The sequence below is a fragment of the Chrysemys picta genome, chromosome 3, assembly GCF_011386835.1.
Source record: "Chrysemys picta bellii isolate R12L10 chromosome 3, ASM1138683v2, whole genome shotgun sequence".
Taxonomy (NCBI): Eukaryota; Metazoa; Chordata; order Testudines; family Emydidae; genus Chrysemys; species Chrysemys picta.
In genome coordinates this window covers 103,694,383-103,718,228 of record NC_088793.1, presented here as the reverse complement: position 1 = coordinate 103,718,228, position 23,846 = coordinate 103,694,383, and the positions used below count along the sequence as shown (strand labels likewise).

The 23,846-nt window shown below is 47.5% G+C and overlaps 1 protein-coding gene across 8 annotated transcripts in view; it reads left to right on the top strand.

The window, feature by feature from the left end:
* The window catches only part of AHI1 (Abelson helper integration site 1), a 185,851-nt gene that overhangs the window by 118,026 nt on the left and 43,979 nt on the right, over nucleotides 1–23,846 (top strand). For 7 of the 8 annotated variants that reach the window (XM_042848183.2, XM_042848185.2, XM_008176763.4 and 4 more), the window contains one exon: nucleotides 10,594–10,652. In XM_042848183.2, coding sequence (XP_042704117.2) covers nucleotides 10,594–10,652 — 59 coding nt within the window. Of the gene's footprint in view, nucleotides 1–10,593; nucleotides 10,653–12,045; nucleotides 12,188–23,846 lie in introns of those variants that run through there. The other variant, XM_065588700.1, reaches the window with a different exon arrangement.

The window sequence follows — 23,846 nt, the reverse complement described above, 5'->3', positions numbered from 1 at the left end:
TCGATTCCATTCTAGGTATATGCGCACCCAAGTGCACAGTCATCGGAGATTTTTGCCTTAGCAGTATCTGTAGGGTCAGCTGTGGCGGCCTCTTGAGTGCTGCACTCGTGCATCGGTATATCAGGCACTACCAGCCTTACACCCTCTCAGTTCCTTCTTACCGCCTGTGATGGTTGGTTGGAGAACGTTTTTCCCTTGCCTAGCAAGGGTTAGCAGTTCTCTCTCCTGTCTTTGAGCCTTAGAACAGTAAATTTGTTTGTATGTAGTTGTTAAGGAGTGTAATTAGAAGTTAGAGTCCCAATGGGGACTTTGTCCCAGGCGGGGCATGTCCCGGTATCTGGGTTTTAAGTACTATTCTGATTGTAACAGGCCTATGCCTGTTAGTTACTCCCATAGTAGTTGCCTGAAGTACTTGGGAGAATCACATGTGAAGGACAGTGTGTCACATCTGTAAGAACTTTCACCCCAGAATACAGAAGGAGCACAACATCCATTTGAGGGCCCTTCTCATGGGGGCTGCTCTCTGCCTGGCCTCAAAGCCATCCCAGCCGGACTCTAGTCCCAGTACTTCGGCCTCTATGTGTAGTGCACTCCCAGCACCGGGCTCTACCCAGCACTGCTTGCCGTCGCTAGTGCCCAAGAAGAAGTCAAAGAAGCGCGACTCACCAGCACCGAGCAAGAAGGGCCAAAGGGCATTGGGTAAAGGATCCAGTTCGGGCCGCTCGCCCACTCTGGAGCTACATGGGGGTGCCTCCCCGATGGGGCCCCCTAGCACCCTGGGGATCCACCACCGACTCCGGGGAGCAGTAGGGGACCCAGACTCATGGCAGGGCCGACACCTTCCCAGCCCTCTTGGCGCCCAGAGAGCAAAGGCCTCTACCAGTGCCGCTGGCACCATGCGCATCACAGGAAACAGCCAGGGTTCTCTACGAGGGCAGACCAGCCGTAATGACCTCCCAGAGGGCAAGTGATTGCCGCTGGTCTCCGGAGCCAAAACAACGTTCTCTGTCTCCGTGCCCCAAATCTCCAGCTTCTCAGCCCAGGTCTCCCACAAGATGTTCCAGGTTGCCGGCACTGTGATCAGTCTCTGCCCTCTCAACGCCAACAGATACAGGCTTCAACAGCCCCACTGTAGTCACCGGAAGGGGATTCCTCTGGGATGGAAAGGGAGTTCAGCTCCTCACCGAGGCAGCACTGGTGCGACTGGGCACCTGAGGCTGCGTCGACCTCCACAATGTCATCTTGCAGCAGGGCTAGTGGCCGGCACAGTGGCCCTACTGGAGTGTGTGGGGCATGCTGTGATGTTGATGCCCCCTTCCCACCATTCTTCGGCTGCCGCCTCAGAGCAACAACCGGCGGCACCGGGCTCGGTGCGCAAAGCTCCTTTGGACATCGGGTTAGAGGAGCAAGTGCCCACCCCAAAGTCCCCTTTCCCCATGGGGGATTATTCCCCCGTTGATCCAGTCGTCATCCTTGTCCATGGATGCTGCGGTGGCGAGGCCCTTTCGTGCCATCCCACAGATGACTTTAAAGAACACCAGGCCCTGCTTCAGAGGTTGGCCACCAACTTGGGCCTGGAGTTAAAGGAGATGGCTGAATATGCGAATACCCTGTTTAATGTACTCTCGGCATCTACCCCTACGCGTGTCATGCTACCGGTACATGATGGGGTCTTAAAAATAGCCAAAGCTCTCTGGCAAATCATCCCTCCCATCTCCAAGAGGGCTGAGGAAAAACTATTTTGTCCCTGCCAAGGGTTTTGAATTCTTGTACACCTATCCACCTCCGGGTTAGCTCATCATCTCTGCAGCCAACAAGAAAGACAGACGGGCAAAACCAGTTGACCCCCCAAAATAAGGAGGTCAAGAGGCTGGACCTTTTTGGAAGAAAGATTTATTCAATGGCCAGATGGCTAACCACCAGGCTCTTTTGGGCAGATGCATCTTTAACTTATAGGACTCCAGGAGTGTCTGCCCCAGAACTCAGCCCAGGAATTTGAGGCCTTTGTGGAGGTGGGTATGGGAGCTGCAAGGTGCTCCCTCCAAATGGCATGGGATGCAGCCGATTCAGCAGCTAGGGTGGTCACATCGGCAGTGGTCATGAGGCACAGCTCCTGGCTTCAGACTGCTGGCCTGTCCCAGGAAATGCAGTCCTCAATCCAGGACCTGTTGTTTGATGAAATGGACTCTTTGCAGAACAGACGGATGTGAGTCTGCATGGACTGAAGGACACTCGGGCTACCCTTCACTCGCTGGATCTGCATACACCGCAGTCAGCGAGGAAGCAGTTCCGGCTGCCCCCGCTGCCAAAGCCTTGGCAGCCTCAGCAGGGTTCTGCAAGGAAAAAGGATAGAGATGTGAGTTTTAGTCGTCACCGCCCTTCCTTGTCTTGCTTACCCATGCAACCCGGCCCGGCGAAGCATCATGGGGACCAGAAGCGCTCATTTTGAGGGTGCACTCGAGCGACACCCCAGTCAACTCCCCGGATTTGCCTCATTCTTTCCTCAACCATCTTCATCCCTGCCGTTTGACCTGGTCGTGAGTCAGCTTGGACTGATGGGTGCTAGAAATTGTATCTCTGGGCTACACCCTGCAATTCTCGGCCACCCACCCCGCTTCTACCCTCCCTTCCCCATCCCTCTTCAGGGACCCTTCTCACGAGCAACTCCTCGTTCAAGAGGTCGAGAACCTCCTGCAGCTGGGGGCAGTGGAGGAAGTCCCATGGGAAGTGAGAGGTAAAGGTTTCTACTTTCCTAATCTTGAAAGCAAAAAGGGGCTTAAGACCCATCCTGGATCAGTGGCGCCTCAAAAGATCTCTCAAGAAGTTGAAGTTTTTATGGTCTCCCTGGCCTCCATCATCCCCTCCCTGGATCCGGGAGACTGGTACTCTGCCATTGACTTGAAGGACACTTATTTCCATATCTCCATCTTCCAAGGACAGACGATTCCTCTGTTTTATAGTGGGCGGGTGGGTGCCATTTCCAATTCATGACACTGCCCTTCGGTTTCTCATCAGCCCCAAGGATGTTCACAAAATGTATGGCACCAGAGGCTGCTTACCTGAGGCCAGGGGTCCAGGTCTACCCATATCTCGATGATTGGGTCATCAAGGGCAGATCTCGGGAACAGGTGCAAGGGATCCTCGATCTGGTACGTTCCACCTGCCACGACCTGGGCCTGTTGATAAACTAAAAGAAATAGACCTTATGGACAGTGCAATGGATAGCGTTTGTAGGGGCACGTCTCGACTCCACATGAGCCAGAGCCTTCCTTCCAGAGGCGCGTTTCCAGGCCATATTGGGCCTGATCTCCCATGTGAAGGACCACCCACTCACCACTGCTCGCACCTGCCTGAGGTTGTTAGGCCACATGGCAGCATGTATGTATGTGGTCCATCATGCCTGGCTCCATATCTGGCCACTGCAGGCGTGGTTGGCATCTGTCTACATCCCCAATAGGTATGATCTAGACTGGGTAGTAAGGGTGTGGGATCACATCCAGTCGCCCTGGATTGGTAGTTGAGCCCTGTATCAGTGTTGGAGGGTGTTCCCTTCGCAGCCCCATCCCCGTCACTGACCCTGGTTTCCAATGCCTTGGACCTGGGCTGGGGAGCCCACCAGGGTGAGCTCAGCATGCAAGGCCACTGGTCGTGGGACGATCTGTCCCTCCACATAAATGTGACTTTCCTGCCCCACCAGGAGAGCAAGGTGGTGCAGGTCCTAACAGACAATACCACTACAGTGTATTACATCAACAGGCAGGGCAGAGCTAGGTCGTTGACCCTTTGCCAAGAAACTCTCCACCTTTGGGACTTCTCTGTGCAGCATGCCATCCATCTGGTGGCCGCACATCTGCCCAGGGCCAGGAACATGTTAGCGGATTGCCTCAGCAGGACCTTCTCATCTCCTCACAAGTGGTCACTCCATCCGGAGGCGGTCAGTGTAGTCTTCTAGAGGTGGGGCACTCCCCAGGTGGACTTGTTCACATCTCATCAGAACAGAAAATGCCACATGTTCTGCTCATTCTGGAGGATGGACAGGGGCTCTCTGTCAGATGTCTTTTTGCTCCCATAGTTGGGGGCTCTGATGTATGGCTTCCCACCAGTGCCCTTGATCCACAGAGTTCTCATGAAAATCAAACAGGACAGGGTGAAGCTGATCCTGATAGCCTCTGTGTGGCCTCAATAGCACTGGTTCGGCACGCTGGTGGACCTTTCGGTGGCTGCCCCACTGCAGCTGCCTCTGAGGCTGGATCTGCTGTCACAGAACCACGGCAGTCTTCTGCACCCAAACCTGGCAGCGTTGCACTTGATGGCATGGCTCAATGCAGAAGAACGGGAATGCTTGCCCCATGTCCAACAGGTCTTGTTGGGTGACAGAAAGTCCTCCACCAGAGCAACCTGCCTGACCAAATGGAAAAGGTTTACATGCTGGACCTCAGACCAAGGTATCTGGGCTGAACAGGCCTCGCTCGCTGCAGGCAATCCTGGACTATCTTCTGCACTTCAAGCTCCAGGGGTTATCCCTGTCATCAATTAAGATCCACTTGGCCGCTCTTTCGGCCTTCCACCCTCCACTCCAGGGCAGATTGGTCTTCAGACCTTTCAAAAACCAAACCATCATGTCATGAGTGGAGTGGCTCTATTCCCACGTTCAGGACCCTGTCCCTCCTTGGAACCTGAATCTTGTGCTGTCGCGGCTCATGGGTCCTCCCTTCAAGCCTCTGGCTTCCTGCTCCATTCTTCTTCTCTCCTGAAAGGTTTCTTTCCTGGTCGCAATAACATCTGCCTTCAGGGTCTCTGAGATCAGGGCGCTTACTTCGGAGCCACCCTATACAGTGTTCTACAAAGACAAGATCCAGCTGTGGCTTCACCCAGCGTTCCTACCCAAGATAGTTTCACAGTTTCATACCAGCCAGGACATATACTTAGCTGTCTTCTTTCCGAAGCCTCATAAATCATAAGAGGAGCGCAAGGTGCACACTCTGGATATCATAACTGCCCACTCAACAAGGGACAGTTGTCAGCGGCCTTCCCGGCCCAGGTGCCAATTCAAGATATCTGCAGGGCCGCTACCTGTTTATCCACACGTTTACATCTCATTATGCACTTACCCAGCAGGCCTGAGATGCTGCTGCTTCAGTAGAACAGTGTTGCAAGCTGCACTACCATGAACTCTGAGCTCGTCTCCAGGGATATTGCTTGTGAGTCATCTAGAATGGAATCGACATGAGCAAGCACTCGAAGAAGAAAAAACAGTTATCTACCTTTCATAACTGTTCTTCAAGATGTGTTGCTCATATCCATTCCATTACCCTCCCTCCTGTCCCTCTATCGGAGTTGCCAGCAAGAAGGAACTGAGAGGGCATAGGGCCGGTGCCACTTGATGTACCGACGCATGAGCGCGGCACTCGAGGGCACCACAGCCGACCCTACGGATACCACTAAGGCAAAAATCTCCGACGACTGTGCACGTGGGCGCGCGCATACCTAGAACGGAATTAACATGAGCAACACCTCTCCAAGAACAACAGTTACAAAAGGTAGGTAATCGTTTTTTCTTTGTTTCAATCCTTTACTTTCTCTTCAAAGGTTACAAAACGGCAGGAAAAATTCTTTGTGGCATGTGTCATAGTTCCTGAGCTAACTGCACCTCTTACCCCTTCATGGCCACCTTAAAGGTGCCCTCTTAGGTCTCAGGCCTCTAGTCATCATTGCCCTCAGAGCAGAGTCCCGTGAGTCTCTTCTCTAGACCTGGGCTGCAGACTCTTGTAAATCGTTCATCTCAGCAGAATTTGAGTTTAGATCAGCACTTGCAGTCCTGTTTTCTCAGGGGCAATGACAGGGTTAAGCAGTGACCAACCAGCTTTCATAAAGCAAAGAACTAATTATTCAGAATAAATGTGTTACAGAGAAAACACCTTAAAAACAATAAACTGCTTATACATCTGCCTAGTTTACCAGGTGTCACCCATCTTCCACATGGAGACTCTGGCAGGTTCCAAGTACTTCATGTCCTCCCCAGGACCTGTCCTTCTTGGTCACAGTCTCACCTCTGTTGTTGGATTGATGATGAGCAACTTCTCTCCCTATGTCAGGGTGAGAAACTTTATACAGTTTACAATTCAGTTTGCCAGGCTTTTTGAACCAGGTCAAACCAATATATGCTATCTCCCCAGAGGGCTAAGCGTCTCCAGAGGTGTTACTTGCAGAAGGGATTCGCATTAATTGCCCAACTGATTTTAGTTCCTGCAGGAAACCCTTTAGTTTCCCCACCTGAGCCAGGAATACAGTCACTAGGCAACCCATAAAGATACATGTAACATTTTTAAAGTGCATACACTAGTTTTGAATATTCCATTTTTCATTGCCTCTGTCTCAGTGTGTTTTTTTCTTTAGTAGATTTATCCATTTATAGGGCTGTAATTGTATCAAAAGTATCAATACAAACATTTCTTTTTAATATATCAGGCTTTTCCCTCCACATTTCCGTATGCTGTGCCTCTCCAACCATCACCTTGAATAAGCATCTGGTTCACTACATTTCAAAACAGAGTCCTACTTTATTATAATTTCTTAGATTAATCAACCTAGATTTTATTTTTAACTCATTTATTCTTGAATCACGAAAGCATGAAACATATACATTGTTGCACTTTATTTTTTTTAACTTTATAACTTTAAACCAAAAAAACTTTGTTTTAAAAGGATTTTTCTAAATAAGATTTCTCCTTGTCTCAGACTTTTAAAGCTAAGATTCAATCAGTTATTTTGGTTTACAGCAAATTTATAATAAATCCATTTAAATGAGGGAGTAAAATCTTTCGAAGTCACAATTTGAGCCCTGCACTCTTCTTCAGGCAGTGCAGTTATGTGCTGCCCCCTATTCAGGCTGGATTGGAAGATGCTAGTGTGGCCCTAAATCCCTAATCCTGCAAACACTTATGCACATGAAGTGAAAAGGATTACTCACTTTTTGTAAGGATGTACAGTTCGGGCCCTAAGAGGGTTGTCTTAGATCTGACAAGTAATATATATTTTCCTTAAAGGGGCACTGTGAGATTAAAAAAAACAAGTAATTAAAATTCCATATCTGTTATAAAAAATGTCTTAAATTACTAAAATTGAAAGAATTTTCAAATCTATTTCTTTTCATGTTTACATTCTGCAGTTCTCTCATCTTGGAGAATTAAAATAAAGTAATAAATTTCAGTTGTTTTTAGTCTCTTTTGAGTTCATATGACTTTCAGATTCCCACAAACTAGTACAATGCTGGTGTGTTTGATTTGAAAAAATGACATTAGAAAGTTTAAAGTTTAAAAAAACAAACTGTTTCCATTGAATTTTAATCATGAAAACATTTCTGTTGGTCTTGAGTTTTGCACAAGTTGTGTTTTTTTTTTTTTTTAAACAAAAACTGGTAAATTTGACTGTACAGTTTCCCTTTAAATCCTATGTAATTCTTTGCACAGACTGTCTATGTAATAGTGATTACATTTTACTTTTGATACACTAAGACCTTGCTCTAGCAAATATATAAGCACATGAATGACTTTGCCACATGTATAGTAGTCCCATTGACTTGGGGGCTTCTCACATGCGTAAGTGTTTGTGTAACCTTTGGGTGGCTAAAGTTTATTTTACTGCCCTTCTCCAGTGCCTAAAAATCCTAACTTCATGGAAAAGCACCTGGAGACCCAGAATTCAGTCATTAAGGATTTTCAGCAAGGATTCCACAGGGTCAACCTCCCCACAATCAAGTCCAAAAAGTACAAACGGAATGAACTTAATACTTAAATACCAACTTTATAAAATCTTATAATAATTTTATTAACAGCAACTTAATTTCTACAACATAACATAGCTATTTTATAATCCACATAATCTTCACAGTGATACATAAAGAAAAGAAATTAAATCTAATCAGGTCAGTCCGCACAGAAACACAGTGAGAAGAAATTCTGAATTCCCAGAAGCTTAGGTTGAGTTCATCTGAGTCTCAGTTACAGTCTTTGAGCACCAAAATCTCTACAGTCTGCTGAATCAAAACCACTGCATCAACATCTTCCCTCCACTTGCTTGTAGAAATCTTCAGCTGGAATCCATGCAGACTCTTCCTTCTCCTCGACTGAAATCACTCAGCTAGCTAACTAACCAACCACTCACTTTAAGTATACGAAGGGGGAGGAACTCTGTTACAAGAAAAATAGAAACTGAGAATAGCAAAATATCAGTGACTCTTTCCCTATCCTCACATTTAAATAAGAGAAAAGTTGGTGAATCATACTAGTTGAGACAATTTAACTAAAACAGTTTGGCTAAAATCAAACATTTCAAGTATACAATTAAAATAAAAAAATTAGCTTTTCCTCCCTGTTTCCCCTTTCTATAATTAGCACTGCCAGGAAGGTTAACAATATCACTAACCTGCTGCAAAATGCTTCAGCGTTAGGGAGAAACAGCCTGCTTTCTGCTCCTGTGGCTCGGCTTCTCCCAACCCACAGAGGGCAGGAGGCCTTTTTCAAAGCAGCTGCCCCAACTACTTGCCCTCATGGATAAGTCTGCGAGTTTTCACGGAAGTCACAGATTCCGTGACTTCTGCAGCTCGGGCAGCCCCTGCGCCAGTCAGACCAGCCACTGCTGGGGCAGTCTTAGGCCATCGCACGCTCCCCCCAGCATAGTTTGGGTATGGGAGGGGACAAGGGTTTGGGGCACAAGGCGGGGTGAGGCAGACTGTGGGTGACGCTTACCTGGGGGGCTCCCTGGAAGCGGCGACATCCCGCTCAGCTGCTAGGTGGAGGCATGGCCAGGCAGTTCTGTGCGCTGCCTCTGCCTGCAGGCACCACCTCCACAGCTCCCATTGACCATGGTTCCCTGTGTGGGTTGAGAGTAGCTGAGAGAGGGGAATGTCACCACTTCTGGGGAGCCTCCCAGATAAGCGCTGCCCAGAGTCCGCCTCACCCCATCCCTCTACCTCCTCTCCCACATAAACTCTGCTGCTGCTGGTGGGGGAGGTAGGGAGCCTATCAGCCCCGCCAACCCCCACTACCACCACCACCACCAGTGGGGGTCCCGGGCTGTGCCCTGCCGGCCACCCTCCCCCAGCACCCACAGCACCTCCCCCCAAGTTTTAGTCACAGGTATTTTTAGTAAAAGTCATGGACAGGTTACAGGCCGTGAATTTTTGTTTACTGCCCATGACCTGTCTGTTACTTTTACTAAAAATACCCTTGACTAAAACGTAGCCTTACTAATGGAGTCTCAGTCAAGCTACTGGGAACCCATTGAGCATACCCAAAACTATTATACCCAATTCCAGAAACTTCTGAGTGTGCAGTGCTAATTGTGCATGTGCCTAACAATGACCCAGACACAACTTATTCTTACCTATCTACCTCCCCAGATAGATCTCTTAAACAGTTATCTTCCTTTTAGGCACCTGGGTTACATTTGCAAGATCAGGGCCTAACAAATTGTAACCCTTTGAGCTTGCATTACACCATTTAATTACATATATAAATATTTTCCAATGGTTAAACATTCACGAGTAAATCACTTATGAATATGACTAATATCACTGGCTTTAACGGGTATAGTGCAGGTGGAGGTTGTACAAGGTTTCCCAAGGATCTGTGCCAATGCATCTGAATCTTAACCTGAAAAATCCCCATTATTCAAACTCTGGGCTCCTTATGAGCAGATATTACCTGTTGTGTTAAATTGAGTTGGGTTTTGTGGTTGGAAACTAGAGTGAGACCTTAGAACTCATTTTTACTTGAAACCTAAACTAGGATTTGAACCTTTGTGTCTCATGGCAAAAAGCTGGTGAGCTTCACTCTGTGATATTTGGCCTCCTTCTGCTCCACCTGCTTGAGAAAAAAAGAAAGATGAAATATCTTAAGCAAAGCTATAGCATTTAAGTATTGTCATGTTTAGCAATTTTCAGATGTCTCTATCTTTTAAAGATGTTTTCTTAGAAGATATACAGTAGAAGAAACCAATAACAAAAAGATAAATCCATAGATGATGAAAGGATTTTCTTGAGTTTAGCCAATGTAATAATTTCAAAAGGAACAAATTTACAAGTAGCACTTTTTCAAATGCACTGTATAAAGAGTGAATAAAATAAACATCAAGATGTGTTGTGGTAGGAAGTCAGATGATCAAAGGGAGATACTGAATAGACATACTTATTCTTTCAGATAAAATAAGGAAGTAATTCCTTTGAGAGGTTTTGTGATCATTTCTGACTGAAAACTTCGTATGCGCTACTCAGAAATACAATGAAAAGAAAGGCAGTGTAGCTTAGATAATAGTGTCTGTTCTGAGCACGAGGTGGCATGTGGACATTGCTTGTGCTATTGCTCCAAATCATTTGAATGGAAATATTGGATTAACTAACCTTGTGTCAGGTCTATTAGTTAGATAAACCCTCCAACTGTTCCTGACTGAAGGATGCGTAGTTGCAACTGAAAGATGGTGCTGCTTTTCATTAGAGTTTTGTGAAACATGTCCTGCTAACATAATGTTTTTAAAATAAAGTGGTTTATTAGAATGGGATAACAAGCAAAAATTCACAGCTTTGTCTTTTCACAGGGAGTTTCAGCCCAGTAGGAAGTCCTCTTAGCCGAACACCATCAGTCAGACTACAGACGGTAAGGAATTCTATTTATGCATTTAAAAAAATTGATAATATTAAACTATAAAATGGCATTCTTCACAAATTGCTTTGTAGAAAAGCTTTCTTGCTTCTTTTGTGAATAAAAGGAGGTATCTTTAAGGAAACTTTCGTGGCTGTGGAGGCTTTTACCTCATGTTGATATAGAGGTCAGATTTTTTTTTTTTAAAGATAAAATATAATCTTCTCTCTCGCACGCGCACACTCAGTCTCTCTCATTGTTTAGAAATTAATATGTCAGAATCACATTCCTGTATTCTTGGTATTTAGCAGGAATATAGGCAATACTAAGTCAGGAGGGGAAAATGTGGTTGTAACTTAAAATTGGCTATTGGATCAATTGCAGCTGTTTTTTACCATTAGCTCACCTACATCTTATTTCAAGCTCTGTTTGTACCAGTTGGCTTATGGTAACCAAAGTGAAATCACTAATATCGCCTGTGTATTTCTTGTGCATATAGGAATTGGTTGGTGATGATGTATACTCCGTCCTGATCCTTCTCCCCCAACACAAAAGAACCCCCAAACTCTATAAACTTACTTTAATGATTGTATAGTTGTAATTAACTATGTTGTGTTTTTTTTAAATACCAGGGAGGGACTAGTTGTAGAAGAGGTAATGTTCTTAACACTTTGTGTTTGGCCCCTAAAAAAATGGGCCTATTGCACTTGGACGTTAACCCCCTGGTGCCTGCAGTCAAAATGTCCTGACCTAATGTGATACGGTAATCGCATGCCAGCCGCTGGCCTCCAGAGGGTTCATCGGAAAGAGACATAAATTAGGTTGTGCCCTTAATTCCCAGAACCTGTTCCACCCTTTTATTTCCATCTCATTCAGACCTTTCCTTCACAAAATCCTTTAATGTCTCTTTGTATCAGGCTGATATGATAAATAAGACTTCTCTTGAAAAACGATGCTGAAAATATAGTTTTGCACTCATCTTTTTCTCTGTTGGCTAAGTTACTATTATTGTTTGCATATTTTATACATATTTAATTCTAGATGTCAGCCAATTATTAGGAAAATTTATGAATTATTTAATATGTATATCGGTGCTTTTCTGCTACAACAACCCGTAAAAGTATCTGTATCATTGACTCATTTTGGGAAGGGATTTATAAATAAATTAGCAGCTTTCTGTTAAACTTGGTGGGATTGAGTATATTTTCGTTAACCCTTTTTCTAGTGATGTTATAAATGAAGTCGTAATGGCATGGAAGTGATATTCTTTAAAGAAAGAAAGTAAATGTTGCCAATTAAGGACAAAATAGATCAAATAGTTTTGCTGTGTATTTGATTAATCTCAGGAGTTGGATTATTTCACGTACTTCTGAATTCATCTTTTTTTTTTCTTTCTTTATCCCTGTAGGCTTTGCTGAGGCAGCTGTGTTTGCATTTCTGTTCTCTGTTTGTACATTGTAGGATTCAATAAAGTGCAGCCTGGCACAGTTTTTCCTTTAGGCAGATTATAGATTCCCATGCTCATTAAACGCTGAAGGACTATAATCAAATAAGGATCATATTCATTTGAAACCCAAGGAAGTAACATTTACAGTAGTTTCAGGATATTAGATGTATTAATTAAGACCAAAGCCCACTACAGTATTTTATGATGTTACTACTTTCTCTATGCTTATAGCATTTTAATGTAACTATTAATACTTTCCCTTGTGTTTTTTCCTTTGTATATACACGGAATGTATACATTAAGATTCAATATTAAGTGTTCAGTTAAGGATGCTTTCCATTTTCAAGGTAATAACCCAACTTGGATGATATTTCTCAGACAGTTTTCATTTTGAGGAACATCAGTCATTTTAATCCCAAAGTCACCTATATTCCACACAAAATAAATGTTCCCTCATTCTTATTATTGAAGATCTCAGACACTGAGTGGAATGAAATGGTCCAGATCTACTAGTTCTGATTGAGACTATGTGAAGAAATTAAGAATGAATTAGCTCATGTGGAGTCCCCAACCAACCTAGATGCCTTCATCGACTTTGTCATATGCATCAACAATAGGCTCCACAAGAGACATAAGGAAAGGAATGGATATGGGCCACCACCCAATTGGCGTACATTGGTACCCATCTCCAACCTGGACATTGAACCCAGGCAGCTGGATACCACCCACTGCCATGTGACCCTTGAGGAAAAAGACTGCCGTCGCTGCCGTGAGCTATGTTTCTGTTGAGGATCTAGCCATGCAACTGCCCATCATGAGCTGTAGCATGACCCAGTTCGGGAAATGACTATGCTCAGGATCAGTAGAGGGGATTGGCCTGGGCAAACCCCAAGATAATATCCCCCCACTCCTCCCTGATGCACATCTCAGGCACAGTGAGTGTTCCCTGTGGCCTAAAGTCTGGATCTGCCACCATGTTACAGGAGAGCCTTTCCAAATTCCCCCCCAGTGGGCACTGGTAGATTCCTGTGCAGCAGACAACTTTATAAATGCCGATACGGCCCAAGCCTTGGGTATTCTGGTACAAACAAAGATGGTCCTTGTTCTACTGGAAACTATAGATGGTTCACTCTTGTTGTCGGGGCCAATGATACAGGAAACAGTGCCTCTAGAAGTTGTCATTCAGGACTATCGGAAGCCCTTCATTTTGAGGTGATCCACTCCCCACACTTCCCAATAATCCTTTGCATTTTGTGAGTAACAACTCATGAGCCACAGGTCCTTTGTCATGAGCACAAAGTTAGCTTCCTGTCTGAGTTCTGCCAGCAAGTCTACCTATATACACCACCTGACAAACCCTGGAACCAAGATACTCCCGCTTCTGGGCCCTGGCCTTGGGTCAGGTGGGACCATCACCAGAGTGACTTTGGCACTGCTCTCCAAATACAGTGACTGTGGTGTCGTCTTCGAGAAGTAGAATGCTAACACCCCACCACCCCATTAGTATTATGACTGCCTGATCGAGCTGTAGCCAGGGGTCAAGGAGCCATTTGGCCATTTATATGCGATGTCAGAATCTGAGGTACTGCACTGCACTCTTATCTCCAGGAGAATCTGCCTAAGGGTTTCTTTCAGCCATCTACCTCTCCCACCAGGGCCCCAGTTCTGTTTTTTAAAAAGAAAGATGGAACCCCGCACTTACGCATGGATTCCCAGGCCCTCAGTCAGGTTATCATCAAGAATCAAAACCCCTCTTCCACTTATTCCAGAACTACTGGATCATTTGCAATCAGCCCAGGTATTCACAAAACTTGACTTGTGAGGGGCCTGTGACAGGTTGGACCCACCCCTCGTCCGGGGTGCCACTTGATGTGCTGGGGTTTAACTGAGCCTCCCCTGCTCAACCAGCCTCCTTGCTCGCTGAATTAGGTTTTCTGGTCTCTTGCAGCACACACACAAAGGTAGGGCCACACCCCACTGCAGACACAGACTGAAGTCCGCTCTGTGTGAGAGGGCTTCCCCAGCACTCACATGCCCACCCCTTTTGGGAGACAAACCCAAAATACTACTGCCTTGCACTGTATAGAAATATCTGTACAGCGCAAGCTCATAAAATTCGCCCTCTTCCTCAATGTGAAGAGAGAGATGCACGACTTCTTCCCCCGCCCCAGTAAGAAATTGCATAAACTGGGTTTAATAACAAACAAAACAAATTTTATTAACTGTAAAAGGCAGATTTTAAGTGGTTCAAGGGATAGCAAACAGAACAAAGCAGATTACTAAGCAAATTAAACAAAACACGCAAACTAAGCTTGACACACTAGATAGGTAGGATACAAATTAGCAAATTCTCACCCTGAGTGATAAACAAGCAGGCAGATTCTTAAGGCACCAGTAGCCTTGGCTTTCCCAGGTTTTCATACACAGGCTAAAGATCTTAGCCTGGGACCATCACTTCTCACAGTTCATTCTTTGTTCCTCAGGTGTTTTCAGGTGTGTGGTTGTAGGGAGAGTGAGGCCCCTCATGTTGTCATTGTCCCTATTTTATATTTTCCTCCAACTTGCTGGAAAGCTTTTTTGCTATGACCTGGGTCAAATGGTTCCCATTGTATAGAGCTATCTCTGAGAGGTTCCTATTGCACACAGTTCCTGGGGTAATCCTTATGCTTGTGTCATTTCTTCAATAAGCCACTAATATTGTTTGGCCTCATCCAACGTAGCACATTTGAAATATAGAGACATGGTCAATATTCCCAGCTTCAGATACAAAAATGGTACATGCACGCAAATTGGATAAACACATTCAGTAAATCATAACCTTTCCAATGATACCTTACATGAGCCATCTTGCATAAAGTACATCTGTTATGTCATATCCATATCATTAGTTTATTTCCATAAAGAATATGGAGTGTTATGTCACAGGGCCTACAACCTGGTTCAAATCCAAGCTGGGGTTGAGTGGAAGACAGATTTTCAAACCTGCTATAGCCACTACAAGTACCTAGTAATGCAGTTTGGCCTCACAGATACCCTTGCAACATTCCAGCACTTCATGAACGAGGTCTTCCATGACATCCTAGATCAGTATGTTGTAATCTACATAGATGATATCTCCATCTTTGCTGAGGATCACAAGCAACACACTGAACTTGTCCGGTCAGTCCTGGAATGGCTCTGCCAACACAGCCTGTTTGCAAAGGTGGAAAAATGTAGCTTTGACCAGTGCTTCATGGAGTTCCTGGGCTACATCCACTCCCCCAAGGGCTTCTAAGTGGACTCCAAAAAGATGGAGGCAGTACAGACCTGGGTGCCCACCCGAAATATCAAGGAGCTACAATACTTCCTGGGGTTCACTAACTTTTAGAGGCTGTTCATCTCTGGATTTTCAGGCCACATCACCCCATTGACAGCACTTCTCAAAAATACCACCTTCAGCTGGTCTCCGGAGGCCCAATGAGCATTCGTCCTTTACCCCCACCCCAATCCTGGCTCATCCCAACCCAACATGACCCTTTGTTGTCAAGACTAATACCTCCAATGTGGCAATTAGGGCAATACTCTTTCAAAGAGGTGGTCCCCATTAGCACCTCTCACTTTGCGTGTATTATTCATGGAAGTTCACTGCAGCTGAACAGAATTATCTAGTTAAGGAGCTTCTAGCCATCAAAGCAGATTTAGAAAAGCGTTGCTGCTTTCTCAAAGGTGCTGGGACCCAGGACAGGTTTACTTTGATTGTAAAAACTTAGAGTACCTCTGCTGAGCCAAGACCCTTAACCAGATGCAGTTTCGCTGGGCCCTGTTCTTTGCACGCTTCAATTTCACCATCATGTACCACTCAGGAGTCCAGAACAAGACTGCCAATGCCTCGTCCCAAAAAGGAGAATCTCACCAGCCAAAAGCCCCCCTATGCTGAGCCTCCCCCCATTCTTAAGCCCCCTAACTTCCTGGATGCTGCAGTTCCTCAGGACTTCATGTCAATGATCTGCTCAGCTGCAGAGAAGGATCCCCTTTCCAAGGAATTTTGAGGCAGCAAGCCAAGAGCAACACCAGGTCCAAGAAGGCTTGCTCTCTGTCAAGGGTTACTTGTACATTCCACTGGGACCCCCTCAGTTAGAGGTACTATGGTTCTGTCATGACTCGCCATTAGCAGGCCATTTGGGTTGCTTCAAGACTCTCTGTTTGGCCATCCACGCCTTCTGGTGGCCCTGCGTGCACACAACAATCCACTTGTATGTTGATTTCTGTGAGACATGCCTGCACCACAATGTCACACCCAAAACCCCTCAACATCCTAATGCCTTCTGAGAGCCCGTCCAGGCTTTGGGCAGCCATTACCCTGGACTTTATAGTCAAGCTCCCTGTGTCTAACAAGCACACTGATCTGTCTCCATGGATTCCCAGAGCGAGTCACAATTGATAAGGGTCTGCAGTTTCTGTTGTGGTTTTGGAACAAAATCCTACGATTGCTTAGGATCTGTGCTTACACATCCATTGCTTATCCCCCACAAACTGATGGTCAGTCTGAGCAAGCAACCAAGTGTTAAACAATACATGTGGTGCTTTATTAATTTCCACCAGGAGAACTGGTCGAGCTTCCTACCCCAAGCAGAGTTTGCTTACAACAATGCTGATCATATGTCCACCATGCAGAATCCATTCTATGCAAACTATGGCCTCCACCCACATCTCCACCCAGCTGCATTTGTCACCTCCACCAATCCTGTAGCCGCTGACTGGGTGTGTCTGATCCATGGTGTCCAAGAAGAACTCAAGGCACATATGGACAAGGCCAAGGAAGATTACAAATGGTATGCTGACCACCAGTGCTGGGAAGGCCTGGCATTCACCATTGGGCATAAAGTCTGGCTGTCAGCCCAACACATCCACGCTGACTGGCTATGTCATAACTGGATTACCAATACCTTGGGCCATATTCTATCAGCCAGGTAATCAACCCAGTGATCGTGAGGCTTCAGTTATTCAGATCCCACCAAAACCACACAGTGTTCCATGTATCCTTGCTAATCCTCTATGTTGACAACCCCTTCACTCACTGGGCCCAACCACTGCCTCCTTTGGAGCTGATCCAAGAGCACAACGAGTATGAAATCTGTGAAATACTGGACTTGAAAATCAAATGCAGCTCCCTCTGGTACCTTGTAAGCTGGAGGACTATGCCCTAAAGGATGATCCTGGGAGTCAGCATCCCAAATCCATGCCCCTGACCTCATGGCAGCCCATCCAAACAAATATGGGCTGGCAGAGGGTGTCCAGCGGGTCTTGAATCAGGCCTGCAGAGCTGCTAGGCAGCGAACACCTCCACACTGCCACCCAGCAGCAGTTGTAACTGGTTCACACTCTATCTATGACCAGCTGTGAACAAAGACCACAAGAAGTCCCTGCCTTCAGGCTCTATCAGGCAGCAGCATCATGGCTCCTGATTGGCTCCCTACCCTATATAAATCTAAGAGGCATTCTAGAAAGTGTCTGGACAACAGCACAGATCTCCTGTAATTGCCACAACCATTTTTGCTTCCTGCTCTCAAACTCTTGGCTTTGACCTTGGCTTGATTTGGACCTTGCCTCCTGACCCAGACCCTGAAACCTATCTCAGACTCTGATCTTTGGTATTAACCCTGGTCTGGAACTTGACTACAAACTCCTCCGCTACTCTCAGCCTCAGATTTGACCCTGCTCTTATCTTTGGTCAGGGCCGGCTCTAGGCACCAGCAAAACAAGCTGGTGCTTGGGGTGGCACATTTTTAGGGGCGGCATGGCCGGCACCAGAACGCCACCCCTAAAAATGAGCCCCGGCCGCCCTAGCTCACCTCCGCTGCTGCTGCCACGGCGCGCGAAACAGCTGATTCGCGCGCCGCTACTCGCCCTCCCTCCCAGGCTCTCAAACCTGGGAGGGAGGGGGAGATCCCGAGCGGCCGTTTCGCACGCCGCTGCTCCTCCTCCCTCCCAGACTTGAGAGCCTGGGAGGGAGGGGGAGAAGCGGCGCCCGCGCCGCGGCCACTCGGAGTCTCCCCCTCCCTCCCAGGCTCTCAAACCTGGGAGGGGGGGAGACCCCGAGTGGCCGCAGCCCGGGCGCCGCTTCTCCCCCTCCCTCCCTCCTAGGCTTGAGAGCCTGGGGGGAGGAGGCAGGGATGGGGATTTGGGGAAGGGGCGGAGTTGAGGCGGGGCCGGGGGTGGGGTAATTAAAGAACCGGGGCGGGAGCGGCCAAAATTGTTTTTGCTTTGGGCGGCAAAAATCCTAGAGCCGGCCCTGTCTTTGGTCCCCACTGCCCTTGTTATGATCCTGACATGATGCATCTGTTCAGATGCAAGGTATTATATATGTAATGTCCGATTGAGGTTAATTAGAGGAAAGCTCCTTATCCAACTAAAGAAAGGCAGAAGGTGTAAAAGAGTTAGTTAATAGTTAATTGGTAAAGGAAGACAGTCCACATATTTACTCTGTTGCAGTGAAGAACCTGTTTGCAAATCAAAGAAAAATGGCACCTGAAATGTTTTCCTATTTCTTTCCTTAAGTTATGGTATAGGGATTTAAAGTATATGTGTTGAGTAGTAGAAATAAAACATTGCAGTATATTCAAGAAAGATGACAATAAATGCATATACAATTCCTTTATGCGTACAGAATGCCTCTCCTCTTAGAGGCAATGAATTCTATTTAAAGTCCAAATCTTCTTGATGTGTGCTCAGTAAAGGTGCATGAATAATCCAGTGCACACATGCACAGTCCGCACCACCTAGTATCACTGAAATTGCTAATATGAGAAGCAGCTATAAACACTTTAAATAGCTCCATTGTCAGGTGCCATGGTGATGATGTAATTTGGTCTCCACTTGACTTTGTGATCTGGAAAGCAGCAAAATATTTATTTATGTATTTACTCTTCCCCTTAGTTGTTTCTTTTTTATGGCTCAAGTTTTTTAGGAGTATGAGGTTCGTTCTAATGTCCTCACAACTGCAACTCTCTCTCCCACAACTGAGGGAAAAGGGATGTTGATTTTAGACTGTAACCCCTTTCTTTGTCCCCAGTTCTGCAATGAATTCCATGCATGTGGACCTCTGTGCCCACCTCGAGCTCAACAGATTTCAGTAAGACTGTATGCTGATTTAGGTATCCAACTGCATGAAGCTTATTGCACGATTGGGGAGTTAACTTCAAACAGAACCATTGTTTGTGTGTTCATGAATGTGTGGGAGTGGAGCAGCCAGAAGTCAGCCTACAAAATCCATTGGTGCTCATCCCATTACAGTTCCAGAGACTGGAGTGACAGCAAGAGGAATGTTAGGAACATGGGAAGTTAAAGAAGAATTGGAAAGTGAAGGGAAAGAGGATATTAAGAGGCAAAAAGTTGGGGAGAGATTCAGTGTGTGGGCAGAAGGAAGGAAACAACAGGAAGTGAGCAAGAGGAGCATTTAACAATATTCTCAAAAGTGAGCAAGAAAGAGCACACAACATGGAAGAGGGTCAAAGAAGGAATGAAAGATGTGTGAACAGAACGGGTGACCAGAGAGATGAAAGAATAGCATAAGCAAGTAAAGAGGACAGAAAAACAGAGATCATATATTTCACATATGTAGAATATAGGAGGAAGGAACTGAAGAAAGGAATCCTTTTTGTCTAACGGAGAGAAGCAATATATGGTTTGATGTTGATGTTTGATACCACTATAATGGGCATCCTATAAATGCTTGAGGGAGAAAGCAAACTAGACAGTAAAGGAAATGGAAAAGAGGGATAAAATGAAAGGGAGAGTGGGACTGAAAGAAAGGCAATAAAGAAATGGAAATATATTTCACTGATTCCTAATCCTATGTTTTATTGTATTCTTCTTCGAATGATTGATGTCCATTCTAGTAGGTGTGTGTGCACGTGCTGCGTGCACAATCATCGGTAGTTTTTACCCTAGCAGTAGCCATCAGGTTGGCTGTGGAGCCCCCTGAAGTTGCGCCTTTGTGGCAGCGTATATAGGTCTCTGCCGACCCACCGCCTGGTCAGTTCCTTCTTACCGCCAGTGACGGTCGTTGGAGCAACTGGTCTCTTGCTTTAGCAAGTGCTTCATAGTGGTTTTCCCTATATATAGTTGTTATCCTTCACTATCTTGGTTCGTTAGTAAGTTTAAGTAGGGGGATTTCCCCTCCACCCCCCAATATTTTTCCCTGTCGCCGGGGCATGCCGCAGCCCCAGGGGTTCAAGCCATGCGATAGGTGTGGTAAGCCTATGCCCAGAGAGGATCCACACACCGCTTGTCTGAAGTGCCTGGGAGAGGGTCATTTGCAAGACAAGGGAACCACTTGCAGAGGCTTCAAGCCCAGAACTAAGAGGGAGAGAGACTATCGCCTCAAGCTCTTCTTGATGGAGTCCGCTTTCTCGCCCCAACCAGCTCAAGAGCCAGTACCGGCAGCATCCGTGCACAGCTCACCAGCCTCGGTGCGGGACATCTCGGCACCGAGGAAGGACCCGAATAAGGAGCATCGGCACCGTTCCCCTGCGCGAAAGACCAGCTCATCGGTGTGACACCGATCGCTATCCCCAGTGCTGCATAAGAAGAAGGCATAACGGGGCTGCTCCGCTGCCAAGAAGAGTAGACAGGACTCCAGCATGGTGCGTCCCAAAGTGGGACACCAGAAGGGTGGTCCATCGGTCCCGGCACTGTCGACTCTGGCTTCGAAGGGTGGGGTCTGTCAAGTCCAGTGTCAGTGGACTCTCCGGTCCAGGAAGTGTTGGAGGAGGACCTGGACCTCCCCTCCACACCAGACACCTTTGAGGCCGTGCGGACTTAATTGCAATGACGGCACAGTCCCCGGCCTTCTATTCCCATGCACCAGCTCAGGTGCAGGCAGTGCAAGAACCAGCTGCTGCACCACTTCCGGCACCGTCTGCGGCACAGATGGCAACACCTCCTATCCGGCACTGGGACAAGCCCACCATGATGTGGCACTGTTCCCCATCACCACAGTACCGCTCCCCGGCACCGTAGGGATACGCACCTCCCTGGTTGGGCTTGGACTATTTATCAGAATCAGAGTCGGAATCGCATGTGTCCCGACACAGCTGGTACTGGTCGAGATCCCAGCACCAGTCTCAGTGCCGTAAGGTGGAGGAACACTCATTACGGATGGTGTCCTGGCCTCTCCAGTGGCAGGGACCGGTACAATGGCCCTTTTGGACACCATGGGCCTACCACTAGGACTAATGGCATGGTTCCAGGGCAGCATTGGTGGTCTCCATTGCCCATGCCACACCTTCTGTGATGTCTGTTTCCCCATATCAGTCCAGGGCTCCCGAGGACCCACCACGGGGTTCAGACCCCGGGCCTCCCGTATTGAGCGCAAGGTCAGAGACGCCAATGATGGTGGCTCCCGTACCACCAGTAGCAGCAACGATGGATATCCCTGAGCAAATCACCAGGAAACCGGAGGGGCAGGAAGACCCCGTCCCACCTCGAGCCTTGTCTTCTTCCTCGCCGGACGAGGCAGTGGTGGGCACTACCACGTCCCTTCTGGCGATGGACATGAAAGCCCACCAGGGCCTCCTTAGGAGGGTGGCCCAGAACCTCAACATGACGACGGAGGTAGTGGTGGAAGACTCAGACTGCATAGTGGACATACTCTCCCCGGAGGATCCCTCCAAGGTGGCACTGCCACTTATAAAAGCCATTCAGAACACCACAAAGGTGCTCTGGCAAACCCCACCCTCTATACCACCAACGGCCAGGGGAGTAGAGAGGTGCTACTTGGTCCCTCAGAAGGGGTACGAGCACCTCTTCACTCCCCCCTCCCCCCCCCGGGACCTTGATAGTGGATGCAGCAAACCACAAAGAGCGGCAGGGGTTGCCAGGGCCTGCCCCTTAGAATAAAGACTCTAAGAAGCTGGACCTCTTTGGTTGAAAAGTATTCTCAATCGGGGGGCTCCAGCTTCGAATTTCCAATCAGCAGAGGGTAATTAGCTGCTATGTGTACAACCCGTGGAATGCCCTCTCTAAATTTCAGGAACTGCTTCCATCGGAATCCCGACAGGAATTCACTGCAGTCCTGGAAGAGAGCAGGGTGGGGACTAGAACCTCCCTCCAGGCTCCTCTGGACTCCGCTGACTCAGCAGTGCGAACCATGGCTACAGGCATCACAGTGAGGTGTAGCTCATTGCTACAGATCTTGGGACTCCTGGCAGAGGTCCAGAATACCATACAGGACCTCCCATTTGACTGTGGGAGGCTGTTTGCTGACAAGACAGACTCAAGACTGCACAGTCTCAAGGACTCGAGAGCAACCCTCAAGTCTCTGGGAATTCACACCGGCACGCCAGAGAAAACCCTTCAAGCCCAAGCCCCCCTCATGATTCTTTCCAGGTCCCCCAGGCAGAACTATAATTGAAGGAGGGGCAGAAACAACGGGAGGTGTTCCCTGCAGTCCTCCTCCTCCCCTGGAGTCAGGGATCCTCCAAGCAGCCCCCTGGCTCTAACCCCAACTTTTGAAGGTGCACCTAGGGACAGAGCGCCAGCCCAAATCCCGGATCCTTGCCCTCCCTTTGTGAATCGTCTGTCCCACTTCTGCCATGCCTGGGCCCCAATTACTTCAGATCGCTGGGACCTGAGCACGGTCGGGGTGGGATATTCTCTCCAATTCTGGCCCTACCTGCCTTCCCCAGCCCTCTTCAGAGATCCCTCTCATGAGCAATTCTTGCTACAGGAAGTGCAGTCGCTCCTCGCGTCGGGCACAATAGAGGAGGTTTCTCAGGAGTTCAGGGCAGGGGATTCTACTCCCGATATTTCCTCATCCCCAAGGCCAAGGGTGGGCTCAGCCCTATCCTGGATCTGTGAAACCTCAACACATTCCTAAGAAAGCTGAAGTTTCATATGATCTCTCTAGCCACCATCAGTCCTTCCCTGGATCCGGGGGACTGGTATGCCACCCTCAACTTACTTCAGCAGGCTGTGGCTTATTCTGAATGTTCCCAAGTCTACACTGGTCCCAACCCAGAAGATAGAGTTCATTGGGCTCTCCTGGACTCCACTCAGGCCAGAGCCTCCCTACCCAAGTCCCGGTTCCAAAGCATCAAGGGCATCATCGACAGCCTCCACCGGTTCCCAACTACCCCGGCCAAAAACTGCATGAAGCTTCTGGGGCATATGGCAGTCTGCACGTATGTAGTGCAGCACGCCAGGTTGCACTTCCACCCCCTCCAGGTTTGGTTGATGAGGGTATACAGACCCAACCGGGACTCTCAGGACAGACTTGTTACCCTTCCACCCAAGATTCTCGAGTACCTCAGCTGGTAGCTTCAACCTCACGTGGTCTGTGCGGAAGTACCCATCGCCAAACCTCAGCCCTCACTGTCACTGGTCTTGGACACATCACAGACGGGCTGGGTAGTGCACCTGGGCAGTATCAAAACTCAAGCCATGTGGTCACAACCAGAACTATCGCTGCATATCAACGTCAGGGAGCTGAGAGCGGTTCACCTGGCTTGCCAGACATTCCAGACCCATCTTCAGGGAAAATGTGTCTCAGTACTGACAAACAACACCACAGCAATGTTCTATATAAATAAACAGGGTGGTGCTCACTCCTCTTCCCTGTGCCAGGAAGCTCTCTGACTGTGGGTCTTCTGTGTCGCATATTGCATCCAACTACAGGCCTCATATCTGCCGGGAGCACAGAATGAACTAGCGGACCACCTCAGCCACTCGTTCAACACTCACGAGTGGGCACTCAGAGTGGACATCACCCTTTCGATCTTCCG